The following is a 15,000-nucleotide window of genomic DNA, read 5'->3' on the forward strand; positions in this document are numbered from 1 at the left end:
TCTCTCTCCGTCTCTCTCTCTCTCTCTGTCTCTCTCTCTCTCTCCCTCCGTCTCTCTCTCTCTCCCTCTGTCTCACTCCCTCTCCTTTTCCCTTCTCTCTCTCTCTCTCTCTCCCTCTGTCTCACTCCCTCTCCTTTTCCCCTCTCTCTCTCTCTCTCTCTCTCCTCTCGTCACCATCGTGAGGTTTCCTCACCGCACGCGAGCCTTTGGCCCGATGCCACCTCCTGGACCCGGGGGAGTCGGGTGGGAGCCAGAACTCGCACCACATAATAACTGTCTGGCTGTAGCAGTTCCTCCTGTCACTCAAAGTAAGTAGGAGAGCGACAGCGAGGACAAATGAAAAGGACGGCAGAATCAGAGGAGTGAGAGTGAAGGAGGAGACGGATAGGAAAGGCCCCAAGGAGCCATAGTGTGTGACGCCAGGGGATATCTTACATAAAGTGTGTACACAAGCAAATCTGCTCCTACACACACACACACACGCACGCACGCACGCACACACACACACACACACACACACACACACACACACACGTACACACACACACACACACACGTACACACACACACACACACACACACACACACACACACACACACACACACACACACACACACACACACACACACACACACACACACCTGCTTAGCCTTGGACTTGCTGATGGTGTCTGACAGAGGCTTCTTCTTCTCCTTGACGGCGCTTTTGGAGAAAAGTTCCACAAATTCTTCAAAGTCCACAGCGGGCTCCTGGATCTTCTCCCACACCAGCGTGTCGGCCTGCCTGCAGACAGCAGAACAGAGGGTTTGTTTACAGCGCAGGTAGCCCGGCCTCAATCCACAGAGTATTGTTTGAAGAAGAAGTGCAGTGGAATATGCTTCATTGACATCCGAGGTCATATTTGAGAGAAGCTTCTTTCATGTTGTTATCCTATCAAAGATGCTTCTGTCTGACCTCTGACCTTCTGTGTTGTTTTATGAGAGCTCACGTCATCGTTCACAGAGGAGAAATCCAGACGTCATACGCATGAAAAATCCCTCAGGCCACAAATCAGAAGCTTGTGAACGCAGCATCAGAGGCTGGAGGCTGTGAGGCTCAGACAGAACGACTCACCGTCTCCTTCAGAGCACAACTGGAGCAGAGACTCTGACTCTCACTGTTTACCCGGGCAGAACGCTGAGTAAAATACAGCAAAGATGTATCTATCAGAAAGTGTTTCTCTCTATCACAGGAGTCCAGGGAGTCGTTCTGTTCTAAAACAACAAAGCAGTGAGATCAGTGTGTTTAAAATACAAAAGTGAGTGTGTGTGTGTGTGTGTGTGTGTGTGTGTGTGTGTGTGTGTGTGTGTGTGAAGACCCATCACTGCACTGCAAACAAGAAACAAGAGAAATGACTTGAAAGCGCTCATTTGTATAGAGAATAAAGAACTGAACTCACTGTGCTGACGTCTCTTTAGACTTTAAATGAAATGTTAACACTCTCATTTAAGAATAAGGCTCATATTTAACATTGTAAATAAAGGAGAAACACTTGAATCACTCCATTTGATTCCAGGCCTGCTCTTTCTTTCTCAGCCCTCTCACAGAGCCGAGCACCTGGTTTATGTGCGGCCCTGCACCGCTTCCCCCCCACAGGTCAGCGTCTCCTCTGCCTTCATCCTTCGCATGTGGCTGATCTCTATCTTAAGTGGTCAAGCTTCCTCCCCGTTCTCTACCGTCGGGGGCGAATGCCTTTGTGCAAACCATCCATATCTATCTTCCCCTTCATTCAGCATATCCTTACTTCTTAGCATGCAGCTGGATGCGTGTCCAGTAGAGTGGCTTCATTGGCTTGGGGGGCTCGATCGCAGCCTTGGCAGAGACCACTTCCTGCAGCATCATGGAGGGCATGGGGCCCGGGGGGGGAGGAGGCCCAAAGCCTGGTGGTGGGGGCGGAGGAGGGGGGCCCATTCCAGGCAGAGGGGGAGGAGGAGGGGGGCCCATACCTGGAAGAGGGGGAGGAGGAGGGGGGCCCATACCTGGAAGAGGGGGAGGTGGAGGGGGGCCCATACCTGGAAGAGGAGGAGGAGGAGGGGGGCCCATACCCGGGAGTGGAGGAGGAGGAGGTGGCGGTGGTGGACAAGGTCCCTGGCCAGGTAAGGGTGGGGGAGGTGGGGGTGGTGGCTGTGGCACACCTCCAGAGATCTGAGGTGGTGGAGGAGGAGGAGGAGGAGGAGGAGGAGGAGGAGGAGGGATGGCGCTCTGCTGCTGCCTCTGCTGACACGCCGAGCACACAAAGTGCTCTGCGGCTCTGGCACTGATGGAGTTGGATGCGTGGAGGGAGGATGGAGCAGAGGAAGAGGAAGACACGCTGCTTGATCCTCTGCTGAAAGGCACTTCAAACCTGAATCCCTCCTCCACAGGCGAGGTCTGGAGGCAGATATCCTGGCTCATCCTCGCCAGCCTGCCCCCTCCTCCTCCTCCTCCTCCTCCTCCTCCTCCTCTTATCTGTGAAGCCCTGGGGCTCACTCTGCCCACAGCTCCAGCGGGATCCTGGTCGCTCTTCGCCTGCTGGCCCTGCAGCACGGCCATCTTGCTCTGCAGGTCATTGATGGTCTTCTCCAGCTGAGGGATGAGGAGGCAACTCTGATCCTCCGGGGACGGCTGACCTGACTTCAACCGATGGGAGTCTGTCTGTAGGGGAGACATACATTGAGTTCAACATACAGAGACATGAGGGAGCACAGGTCAGGGGTGGAGAAAATAAAACTCATTACTCTGCTTCATGTTCTCGTCCCTTTGGAAGCAGGAGGTTAAGTTGATTACTTTTGATGGTTTAATCACTGGATAACAGAAATAGTCCAAACCCAACAGACACGTTATCATCTTTTACATTATTGTGGTCACAGCTGAGCGACCTTAGCGACGGGACTTTGAGCCACAGGAGGTCAAGAAAGTCCATTAGGTCTAAACTGGATGAGATGTCTGGCTCCAGACTGGTCAGAGCGGGGATGAGGGCCGACCCCAGAGACAGTGAGTCTGGCTGGGCCTCAGGTGGGTGAGGGTCTGTGTCTGTCTGTCTGACCACATTCCCGTGTTGTGGTCTCATCTCTGACTGCTGTGTGTGTGTGTGTGTGTGTGTGTGTATGTGGCCTTCCTTCAGTCATTCTTGCAGGAAATGAGCAGATCCTTGTGATCCTACAACAGTTTTCAAAGACAAGCCTGACCTCTGGTGGACAAAGAACAACTTACAGTTAAGGCTTTTATTTGATTTAGCCTGAGAATAAAGACTTGTTTTCCTCAAATAGAAGATCAATCAACTGATAAAGTGTATCACTAATAAAACGTGTTGCTTTTCACAGAAGAACTCTGATCACATCTTTACAAAATTCTTTACACAATTCTCTACATTTTGCATTTTTGACAGGAACATTGTCCAACCACCAAGTCATCTATGAATCCAGAAACCCACCGGAGAGTTCAGCGCTGCAGGAGCTTTGCCTGCTGCCTGCTGCAGAGGAGGCCTCTGGCTCTGGCTCTGGCTCTGCACTCGGCCTGTGGATCGGCCCCCGTAGAGCTCCCAGAGCAGCGGGGACACAGGCAGGCCCAGAGACGCCCACGTGTAGAGCTGCTCTACCTGCACAGAGGTCAGGGGAAGGATATCACTAAAGAAAACAACATAAAACCACTATAAAGTAATGATCATATATAAAAGCTGCTTTAGACTTTCACAGCAAAGCAAAGGGATGATTTGAAACAGGAAGATGTTATTGTATAGATGGATTTAAAGCCTCCTAAGTGTTCTGATGGACCTGTGCTGTCCTCCTATGCAGAGGTTGTGATGCTGTTGCACAGAATGAAGTAAATCTGCTGAAACATGAGCAGATACGTTTCTGCGTAAACAACAATGTGAGAAAGAACAATACCTGATTCATATACATACAGTGGCTCAGCGCCCACTCTCTCTAAGTCCCATGTCTGGACCAGAACCAAGCAGATGGTGTGTTTAACAGAAGAAGATAGCACCCACGTCTACGCTGCTACACTGCAGCTCAACACAGTGAGGAAACTGGATACACACATGTATTTAGGTAGCAGAGTGAGGGAGAGATGAGAAGAGGAGGTGAGAGATAAGAATCAAGTGGTTCATCTCCAGATGGACAGCAAAGGGAAAAGGGTAGAAGAGGTGGAGATGCAGAGAGAGGATTCATGTTCTCAGGGAGATGAACTGTGAGGTCCAGCACGAGGCAATGATGAGAACTGATCTGCCCTCTCATTGACTGGAGCTAAGGTTATTCTTGGTCCTGGCTAATGCACGACTGCAGGCCGAGCTGCAGATGAAAGCAGAGAGAGAGAGAGCGAGAGAGAGAGAGAGAGAGACAGAGAGAGAGAGAGAGAGAGAGAGAATGAGAGAGACCAGCCTGACCAATCCTGACATTTGCTGGGGAAGAGCAGCCTGAGCCCGAGGCACGTGGAGTTACATAACTCGTCAGCAGATGGCCTACGCAAGCACAGATGTGTGTGTGTGTGTGAGTTTGTGTGTGTGACTGAGTGAGTGTCAGAGGGATTGCTATTAAGTCAGCCATGCAAAGAAATGCCTGAACATGTATGGTTGTGTGCGGCTGTCCTTTTGTCTATACAAGTGTGTGTGTGTGTGTGTGTGTGTGTGTGTGTGTGTGTGTGTATTTGCATGCAACTGTGTGCCTTTGTCTGTATTTTCAAGAGAAAGTGCTTTCTGCTGCATTTGTGATCTGTTGTGTTGCATTTTGGTGTGTGTGTGTCTGAGTGTGTCTGAGTGTGTGTGTGTGTGTGTGTGTGTGTGTGTGTGTGTGTGGGTGTGTGTGTGTGCATCTGTGTGTGCATCTGTGTGTGTGTGCGTCTGTGTGTGTGTGTGCACATTGACCCAGGGGGGAGGAGGCACATCATGTAGCTGGAGACAGATACTCATCTGTTCACACACACACACACACACACACACACACATCTCCACTGGCAACGGACAAGTAGAAAATAAGATTTAAAAACCTAATTTCGTTAAAAACCTGTGATCACACTGAGAACATGTTTACGTCTCTATAGGCAACTAAAGCACAGACAGACAGACAGACAGACAGACAGACAGACAGACAGACAGACAGACAGACGGCGCCCTGTGGGCTGAATCTCTGTAATGCAGAGATAAATATAGAAGCTTAAGCTCGGTGGAGGTGAGAGAGGAGTGAAGCTCCACACGCACCCTCCTCCTCCTCACAGCTGGATTTATTGTGTGATGGACTGAATCCTCAGCGAGGTCAGCGCGGGGCAGATAACACCCTGAACCTGACAAGGTGTAAGCAGGTGACATCATCAGTGTGTCAGGGAGGTTCTTACATTAAAGCCAGGCGTGTGTGTGTCGTCAGGGAGCTCCTCCACGCCTTCGCTGAACGGCTGCAGCAGACCGAAGGCCAACATACGCCGACACGTCTCCTTGGCCTCGGCTTGTGTAGAGCCGTCGCCGCGCTGCACGCACAGCTTCTCCAGCAGGGTGCGCCCTAGAGAGAACACAAGAGTGGGATGAGATGAGGTGGAATGGGATGAGATCCTATGACATGACGTGATCACAACGTGGATGTGCAATAAGGAAGGGTTTCAGTACAGAAACTTCAAATCTACATGTGGGAGTTTGATCACTGGCTGTTTGCTTCACTATATTCTATTTAATACTTCAACTGAAAACAGAAATGCCTGAAAACCACATGTGGAACAACTGGATCTGGACCGTGAGAGACATGAGAACGTGCTGAACGTAGAGAGCTATCATCCTGGGCTTGAAGGTTCAGGATCAGCTGCTGTTTAAAGGCAGAAACTGGAGAGCTGGAGGCAAACGCAGCGATGAGATCAAAGAGTTTGGAGGAGAAATCTCAGGTTCAGAAGCGATAATTAAACACCTAAGAGTGCAAACTACATTCACACCGTTTACATCCTGTCACAAGAGTCTGGAGAGAGAGAGAGAGAGAGAGAGAGAGAGAGAGAGAGAGAGAGAGAGAGAGAGAGAGAGAGAGAGAGAGAGAGAGAGAGAGAGAGAGAGAGAGAGAGAGTTGGTGTTCATTTTGAAGAACACCAGCAGCACTAAACTTGGTAACGCGTTCACATACACCAGTTAACACTTTGCATAATATCGGTTTCAGTTTTGAAGACGACACAAGCGACCTTCATCCATTTGTTGTGAGGATTACTGGATCGGCCTTTCTCACATTTATGTACAACAAATGGAAAAGGTCCGCCTCTTTGTCTTGTGAGGCGTTCAGTCGTCGCACCACAGTGGGAACGAAAGCGCTTGTTTGAGTTCAGCTGTGAAGGATCTGGAGTGAAATCTGTGCTAATCTCTGAATCCTTGAAGATCAGATCCATGTACAGAACAGCAACACATCTGCATCACTTAGGTTCATCATCACAAAGGTTTGTTTGTCACACGGCTCAGGCTGCTGTCACACACATGAACTCACAGGTCCTGTGACTGGAGGCCCAACGTACATGACATGTTGTGTAACAGGAAGAAATGTACATGTGATGATCAGATACTGGAAGTAAACGTGTGTTTGGAAGGATAAAATGCTTTAACTGAGGCAGGATCAGAGTTTAAAGAAGCGTATTAGTATGAAATATCTTTACTCTGTGTTGACTGATGAGTACAGCGGTTACTTCTTTAACAACGCTCAGCTGTGTTACACTTTAAGTTTAACAGACTATGAAATACACAACCGGGAAGGTCAGAGGTTAAATTTAGTGGGGGCTGAACACGGCTAACTGACAAAACGCAAACAGATCCCCCATCACGCTTCATTCTTATCAAGCAGAGAAACTGTCACTTTAGGTTTACCAGCCATGAGGATGCCCTGTGTGTGTGTGTGTGTGTGTGTGCGTGTGTGTCAGTGTGATGCAGACAGTGTAGAGCAGCTGAGCTCCTGTAATGCAGCACACACACACACACACACACACAGCAGGACACACAGGCTTTGTCTCAAACGAACACATCTCTCATTTATCACAGCCTCAGTTTCTCTGGCTGCTGCTAATTAATGAGATAATTAGTTGGACATTAGAATCGATTCACTATTCACTTACAATCACATTAAAAGTGTAATATTCTAATTACCTCGTCTGAAACGGATACAGGACCTGAAGCCAAACAAATGAAGACAACAGGAAGAAACCTGAGCTCATTACACTGTCTCTGTGAGTGTGTGTGTGTGTGTGTGTGTGCGCTCACAATACAACACTGTCAACAGACTTAAAGTGACCATAAAGGTACAATTCTGTTTAAACACCAGCAGCTATGTGTTTAACATGAATATGCAGGTTTTATTTAGAGAGCTGTAAAGTATAAATCATTTAGTCTCCACTTCCTGTAGCATGACTACGGCGAGTACAAAACATTCCCATGTAATGAATTTGAGCTGTGAGGGCGTCTACACATTCACACATACACACACTGATCATTGTGTGCCTAATCAGCCAGATTCCCCCCTGTGCCCCGCCCACCACACACACTCCAGCAGCTGATGCCATCGTCATCGCCACCTCATCTCACACCAGGAGTCACCACGTGTCTGATCTCTATCTTCAGCTGTCACTCACCAGAGAAGACATCCAGGTAGGACGTGGAGCCGGAGGTCTGAGGAGCATGAGTTCCTCTCCTGGAGCCCAGGGTCCAGTAACCTTTCTGTGACGCCTGCTGCTGCTCCTCCTGCCACCTGTACCCGTCCCCTTGCCTGGCTTGCAGCTGGTTCAGATCTGTGGACCAGTCCTCAGAGGTGCTGAGGGGCCCGGCGATGGAGCAGGACCTTTGCTTGCGGCTCTTCAATCCTTTGGACCCACCGGCGCCTCCGAGACAAGCTGAGAAAACAGTAGCCACTGTTTTCCTCGGCACAGACGGGCTGGTGATGGGTGAGCCCACCGGGGAGGAGAGCTGCCTGGTGGTGGTCTTCACGTATGAGGGGTGGACTGGAGGGTAGACTTTGACGGTGGACGAGGACGTCCTTCTAGAGTGAGACACCGGGGGACTGTCTGATGTTAGCAGACTGTTGGACCAACTGCTCTTCCTCCTTTTCAGAGACAAGAAGTCTTGTCTCCCATTTTCATATTCCTCGCTCCTCTCCGTATACAAGTCCATGCTGCTTAGGCTCTTGTGAGAAGGTCCCACTACCTGGAGGTCACCCTGTGGAGCCCCTTCACCTCCACTCTGCTGCGAGGGCAGGAAGGCACAGTCCAGCTCGTCCTGTGGATCTTCAGCGCTCTCAAAGGAAGTCGTGGTGCCGGTGGTGTCGGGGAAGCTGTAGGAGCTGTTGGTGTTTGGGAAGAGGTTGTCACTGCTTCTCTCTGTGTCCGGGGCCGAAGACGACGGCCCGCTGTCACTCAGAGACACCGGACCAGAGGAGTTTCTCCACATGGATGTGGAGCGTCTTTCATCTTCAGGTTTCCTACACAAAGCACTGGGAGAGGACAGAGGCTGGTGGGACATCGTCCTCTCAGGAGCTTCACTCCACCCAGATGTTGTCCCCTCACGTGAAGGACCGGCTGTGAGCGTTTCCAGGACTTCTTCCGCGGGGACACGTTGCTCCCTGATGGCCTGCTGGATGTCAGACAGCAGGTCCTCGGTTTCAGCTGCAGCCGAGTGGAAGCTGTAGAGGTCAGCGTCTGAGCCTGAGCTCGTCTTCCTGTCAAACTCATCAGTCATGGATTGCTGGCCGTTCCCTGTCAGAAGGCTTGGACGGCCCTGGACACCTGATATCCTTCCCATATCATCCGGCGCCAGGCTCTCCTCTGCACTCAGCGTCGCCTTGCTTCTCCTCTCCTCCTCGGCGATGTCATCCTTTGATCCCTTCGCCTTGGACAAACTCTTCTTTATCTTCATGTTGGAGAATACAGACTTAGACTCTGATTTGGGTTTCTTCTTGGTGCCGTTCTCCGCTCCTCCTTTGCTCAGCTTCTGGGACTTTTTGGATTTTTTCTCCACTTCCCTGACATCAGCGTCGCCGTCACAGGGAATCTCCCCCGCCGCTCCAGCACTTCCTCCTGCCTTCTTCTGCTTTGCCTCCTGGTTCCCCATGTTCTTCAGCAGGCGCACGCCCTTAGCTATCAAGCCATGCTGCTGTGGCTGAGGACGGGCAGGCTGATCTCCCTCCCAGCCCGCTACCGACGCCGCCGCCGCTCCTCTGCTTGCTGGAGCCCGGCCTGATCCCTGCTGTCCACTCCCCGCTGTGGCAGGCAGCTGCAAGGATGATGTCGCCTGTGCTTGCGCTGTTGATGCTGATGAGAGGAGGAGGAGACTGGCGCCGGCTGCCACGGGCTCACTGCCGCTCGCTCCTCGCTCGCCCCCCCTCCCCCGCCCAGCCTCTCTCTCTCTCTCATCCTTCCTCTCTTGCTGCCCCGCCTTCCTCTCCCCATCTGCTGCTGCGCGCTCGGCTGTCTTGCATAACGGGCTGCTGTTGGAGCGAGAGAGCCGCTGACGCTCCGGGGTGCAGAGGCCTTGTCCGTTTCCGACTGCAGGGGGCGGTGGTGGCTCGGGATGCGGATGACTTTGCTCTAAAATGCACGACTGCTGCTGCTGCTGCTGCTGGGAGAGGAGAGAGTGCTGCTGTCTGCGGAGGATGTTGGTAACGCTGCTCTTCCTCCTGCCTTTGAAAGCGGAGGTGAAGAAGCTCTCTTTGAGGAAGGGGACCTGCGTCTCCACGGTTTTAATGGTCTGCATCCCGACCACAGAGGCCTCGTTTACCGTCCAGAGGGGAAACAGGCAGAGCTGCAAAGAGGGAGAGGAAGATTTTCCAAATCTGATTAGAGAGCAGCAGAGGGGAAAATGGAAAATAAGCTGTTTAATTATTCACATTTAAAATCTAAGTTCTTCTGTCACTGCCATGGAGGAGGTATTGATCATCTCTGAAGGTTTATAAGATAATACTTTGTCTTCTATAGGTTCTTCTCCTTGATCTTTTATTTAGATTGCATTCCTCCAAGGCTTTAGTCGATCCCATCCACTGTGAGATTTCTGGATGTGGATCGATTTGGAGATTTAGACGAAGCCAAATAAAGTCAGGTCAGATTCATGACACACACACACACACACACACACACACACACACACACAAGCTCCTGTGAAATGACTATTATTGATTAGAGCCTTGAGTACTTGACTGCATGTACACATCTGAGGACGAATGCAAACTAATGATCTAACATCCGCCTGATATCCAAGTTAAATTCAGCTTCACTCTGTTGGACAAACTAGAGACGGACACAAACGTCAATAAAGGGCCTGTGTGCACTAACAGCTTCTAAGAGGCCCGAGGCAACTCTAGAGACTGAAAGAGGACCAGAATGTCAAAAGCTTGGTCACTCTGAGGAGGAAGAGACGGCAAAGAGAGCCAGAGGACCTGAGAGTGCTACCAGCAGAATAAGGGGTCAAAAGTTCACCAATACTGGCAGCAGCCTGGTTGTGAGGCTCATTGTGTCCCGAACTTCACTGCCAGCTAATGCAGTGACTCAGGAGAGCGTGCACTCCCCCCCCCATCTAATCGTGTTTATGTGTGTGTGTGTGTGTGTGTGTGTGTCCTGTCTTCACACTGATTAATGTCAGTGGGTGTGGTGCAGTTAAAGCAGAGCCAATTACAGTAAAAGCCGACGCTCCCTCCACACATAAAGAAAGAGGAACGATGGGGAATAAACCCGACTAATAAAATGAACTGCTGGAACATTAATAGCAGTTTATGTTAAATGATCTTTACGTTTCTTACAGAATGATGGAAATAAAATTAAGTTTCTCAAAGGATCGACAATCTCCTCCAACGCTTAACATTCCAGAATCTACAGCAGCAGCAGCAGCAGCAGCACACAAACAGTGACTCCGCAGATCAGTCACATCAGGGGAAAGCATTGTAGTTAAACCAAAGAAACGATTAAAAATATACCAGCTTGTAAGTCAAATCTCCTGTTATGTCTCTATAAACCTCCACCATGAATGAAACGGATGAAGTGAAATGAGAGTGGACTTGCCTGGCTGCTGGTTGCTCCTCAGTGCTTCTGTGCAGACTGGAGGGAACAACACAAGCGGCTGTTTGTCTTCTCCTGTGCGGCGCTCCCCGGCTCTGGGTCACATGAAGTTGGTTTTTTCCTCATCACATGTCTGCTTTTGGTGGCCATCAGCGCTGTGATGCTCCCCTCATTAACTTCACCCTGCTGCTGCTGCTGCTGCTGCTGCTGCTGTACACACATTCCTGTGCAGCAGCCAGGGGCCGCCGGCTCGTTTGTTTGGGTGGAAATGGAAGAATTTAAGAGTAACGTACATAAAAGCGTCACCTCTGCAACACAACAAAGCTCTCAGTCGTCCAAGACTCCAATCAACAACAAGCAACAGCTGTGAGAGTCCAGCAGTGAGACAGGGAAACAGTGAGACAGGCCCCTGACACACACAGACGTCCCACAAATGTCTCTGTCATGTGTGTAACATGGCTGAAAGAAACATTTCCTGTGTTTTCTGACTATTTTTTGCAAGATAAAGCAAAAACAGAGAAAACAAAACAAATTCAAAATTGTTTAAATAGGGATTCAATCAGAGCTCCATTCAGGTCTTTCCTCTCTCTCATCAATCCTTTCTGCAACTATTGGAATATAAATGAATAGTTATGATATTTATGAATTCATTAAGAAAGTGAGTCAATAAATTCTAAATATTGACACAGATAAAATGTTAAAAATGTTACAATTCCAATAGAGTTGTACTTTTCTAACAGTCAGTGCCTTTAGCATGCATGGACACTGAGCAGATGAGCTCACTGATGACCCTCCCTCACAGTGTCGCAGGGCCGGAGCATTCAGCAGCTGTTAATGTGAGGAAGATGAGGTCAGACCTTCTTCACCTCCGGGTCCCCTGGTGACTCTGTTTACATGCATTCCTCAACAAGTTCATGGAAGTGAGAATGTGATCTATAGGTCAAGAAAAGTATGAAAGAGTTCAGACACCAAGCCTGTAACCAACATGAGGTTAGAATAAAGAAGGGAAACAATAACCTGATTACTGAATTCTGTAGTGGATGTAGATTTTTCTGAGGGTACATAGAGGAAAACATGTAAACACTGACTCACCTCTGCTGCAGTGCACCTGAGCAAGGCACACACAGGAGCTCTGCACCTGTGACCGCACTCAGGTGCCACATGAGACATAAAACATGACAACAACACAGTCAGGCCTCCTGACACAAAAACACACAATCTTTGTCAATAAAAAGGTTTTGTTTTGTTTATTGACTTAAAATATGAATGTGATTGGCATACTTGAAATGTTACCAATATTTTGGTACTTTACATTTCCAATATTAAAGTAAAAAATCTCAGATTTTCATGAGAAATGTACTGTGATCCTGGAAAGACAGATTTCTCTTGTAGATCTCTTTTGTATACAGCACACTGGTCTTACGTCTCTGGATGCATATTGCGGTGATCTGAGTTTCAAATCCTTCATCAATATGCTGGTTGTCATAAAACAGTTTTTGCACAATAATCATATATTCAACAAATGTGGGTGCTGCAACAATAACACAAACTTAAACACCCACTTAAGAGAGGATTAACATAATATGTATTCCAAATAAAATGCTATTGTTGTTCTGTTCCTAAATCTCTAATCTCAGCGATAGACCGAGAAATAATCCGTCCTCAGATTACAAGAGAAAGAAAAAAACACATCCTGTCTGATTCTGAGTGAAATTTGATTCTATGTGGATCAAAATAAAGAATTACATTCAAATTCATCAAACAAAAACAGGGCTTCGTTGTGTTGAGTTGCACAATTCTGAATACACGAGTCATCTTTGTGTGTATTCGTCATGTTTGTAGGTAATACTGCGTTGACAGTGATGCAGCCTGGCAGCAGGTCCTGCCTCGCGCCACTAGAGAGCGCCATTACTCCACAAAAAACAAAGGGAAAGCGGCTTTCTTTGAAACTGTCACTCTGACGGGTCATTTTGTACAAATAATGTAAAATCAAAGCACACATCTTCAGAACTGGACGTCTTTTTGTGCAGCTGCGGTCAGTCCTTGTGTATCGAGTCAGAAATATCCAAATGTACACAAACAGAATATCATCATTATCATTACTGTATAATCGTTACTCGACATAAAACCTCAAGTACATAAAACACAATCAAAGCTACTTGATGTACTTATTGTCTCCACCATAAAATCACAACAATCACATTGAACACAACAGCAGCTCACTGACTGTGGTGCCACATAGAATATTCACAACTCAACTCATCAGAAGATTCATTTTTCAGACTGGCTCAAAAATCTCAGGAGTAACTTGAAAAAAACCCCCAAAGGATGGATATCACAAAATAACAAAAACCTCTGAAATGACACAAGTTTGAAGAACATTCTAGTTTTCCGTCAGACACAGGAAAGCTGTATGCATGTAGAAAGGCAATGTACAGAAGGTTCTGGTAGAAACACATGCCGGCCCGGGTGGTGGTATCATATCGGTACGACGTAGAAGCCTATTGACACAAAATAGTTTTCCCCTTGGCACTCAGTGACAAATCACAGATTGGAATGCAAAAACCACTCTGTACAGATCTGGCTACCTACAGAGAGACATGATCCAAAAACCAGATTCACCCCCAAACCCCTGTGTGACAAAAGCATCACGGCGGCGTTGTTGTCGTCGTCATCGTCGTGGTCGTGGTCGTGTCAATTGCACTTCAATAATTCTCCTGCGATGCATTTTGAAGCCCTTTTCAACGCGTCGGATCTCTCAGTTGCCCCTCGCCTCCTCCCTCTCCTTTCCTATGCACGGCCCTGCACACACACAGATGCACGGACACAAACACACTGGATGTCTGCTGTACATTGGGCATCCCAGCAAAGAAACACATGAAGGATCTCAGAGCGCTGGAACTCTGCAGAAACAAGCGCAGGACGTCTTCTGTTGTTCCTTTGTGTCCCTTGTAAAATCTGTCAAATGGCCGATCTATCAGCCGCACACACTCCCAGTCTCTCTTTTTTTACGTGGACTCCCTGGGAATCCTCCTGTGAAACACCACCGACTGCCTCTGCTGAAACTGCTGTTTCCTCCTCTTCTTCTTGTCCCAGCGGCAGAGCAGGATCATCTTAAACGTGGTGCGGAAAGTCTTGTTGCACAGCGCGTAGCACATGGGGTTGACGGTGCTGTTGACGTAGCACAGCCAGTAGCCCACCGCCCACAGGGTCTCTGGGATGCAGGCGTCGCAGAAGGCGTGGATCAGCACCATGATGTTGTACGGTGTCCACGTGATGATGAAAGCGAAGAGGATGGCGCTGAGAGTCTGAGCCGCCTTCTTCTCCTTCACCAGGGACATGCGCTTCCTCTTGGTGATCTGAGTCCGAGCTCGGGCCGCGAAACGCTTGGCCAGAGCCGCTTCTTTGAAGGTCAGCGGGGCCGAGGGGGATTTGGTGGCTGTGCCGGAGGCGTGGGTGGAGCTGGGAGCGGGCGTGGTCGCTGGGGGATCGTCCAAGGAGCCCGTCTTTGAGTCCGCTCGGATGGTGGGCATGGACTGAACTTTGCGTGAGCAGAAGCGTTGGTGGAAGCTGTTTTCTGTATTGTTTGTGGCGCCGTCTGGAGTTGTGGCAGCTGTGGTGTTGGTAGTGAGAGTGGACACGCTGTCCCGGTTGTCCTCGTCCCCTCTAAGCGGGTCTCCCTCTGAGGCTGCGTCCAGATCCTCACAGGAGGTGAGTTGGGAGTTGACGGCGGCCTTTATACCAGGCAGGCTGAGGACGATGGAGAAGATGGCGTGGCTGTGTGGGATCATCTCCCTGCCCCCGCAGTCCTCATCCTCCGATGACCCAGAGTGGTCCATGGAGACCCCGGCCTCGTTGTTGTTCCAGCTGTCACTGCTGCTCTGGTCCGGGTCACCTTCTCCTTGCCGGGCGCTACCGGGTCTCCAAGAACGAACCCCTGGCCAGCAGTGGAGACGGCCCACCAGCTCCCGACAGGCGCTCTTCCTCCGAGACAA

General features: G+C 49.5%; 2 protein-coding genes across 3 annotated transcripts in view; both read right to left on the reverse strand.

Annotated features, from left to right (window-relative positions):
• fmn2a (formin 2a) overlaps window positions 1-9,710 on the reverse strand; it is a 31,956-nt gene extending 22,246 nt beyond the window's left edge. Inside the window, exons 1-5 of the mRNA XM_076137188.1 lie at window positions 7,598-9,710; window positions 5,351-5,511; window positions 3,453-3,617; window positions 1,785-2,674; window positions 643-784 (exon numbers count right to left, since the gene is read on the reverse strand). Of these exons, the coding sequence (XP_075993303.1) occupies window positions 643-784; window positions 1,785-2,674; window positions 3,453-3,617; window positions 5,351-5,511; window positions 7,598-9,710 (3,471 nt within the window). The remainder of the gene's footprint in view (window positions 1-642; window positions 785-1,784; window positions 2,675-3,452; window positions 3,618-5,350; window positions 5,512-7,597) is intronic.
• A 2,536-nt stretch (window positions 9,711-12,246) lies between these two features.
• The window catches only part of chrm3a (cholinergic receptor, muscarinic 3a), a 69,399-nt gene continuing 66,645 nt past the window's right edge, over window positions 12,247-15,000 (reverse strand). For both annotated transcript variants that reach the window (XM_076137186.1, XM_076137185.1), the window contains one exon: window positions 12,247-15,000. This exon is cut by the window's right edge and continues 928 nt beyond it. In XM_076137186.1, the coding sequence (XP_075993301.1) occupies window positions 14,014-15,000 (987 nt within the window). In that variant the 3' untranslated portion in view covers window positions 12,247-14,013.

This window comes from Genypterus blacodes, unplaced genomic scaffold, assembly GCF_046128005.1.
Source record: "Genypterus blacodes isolate CSIRO-AG114 ecotype Tasmania unplaced genomic scaffold, CSIRO-AGI_Gbla_v1 ptg000299l_1, whole genome shotgun sequence".
Taxonomy (NCBI): Eukaryota; Metazoa; Chordata; class Actinopteri; order Ophidiiformes; family Ophidiidae; genus Genypterus; species Genypterus blacodes.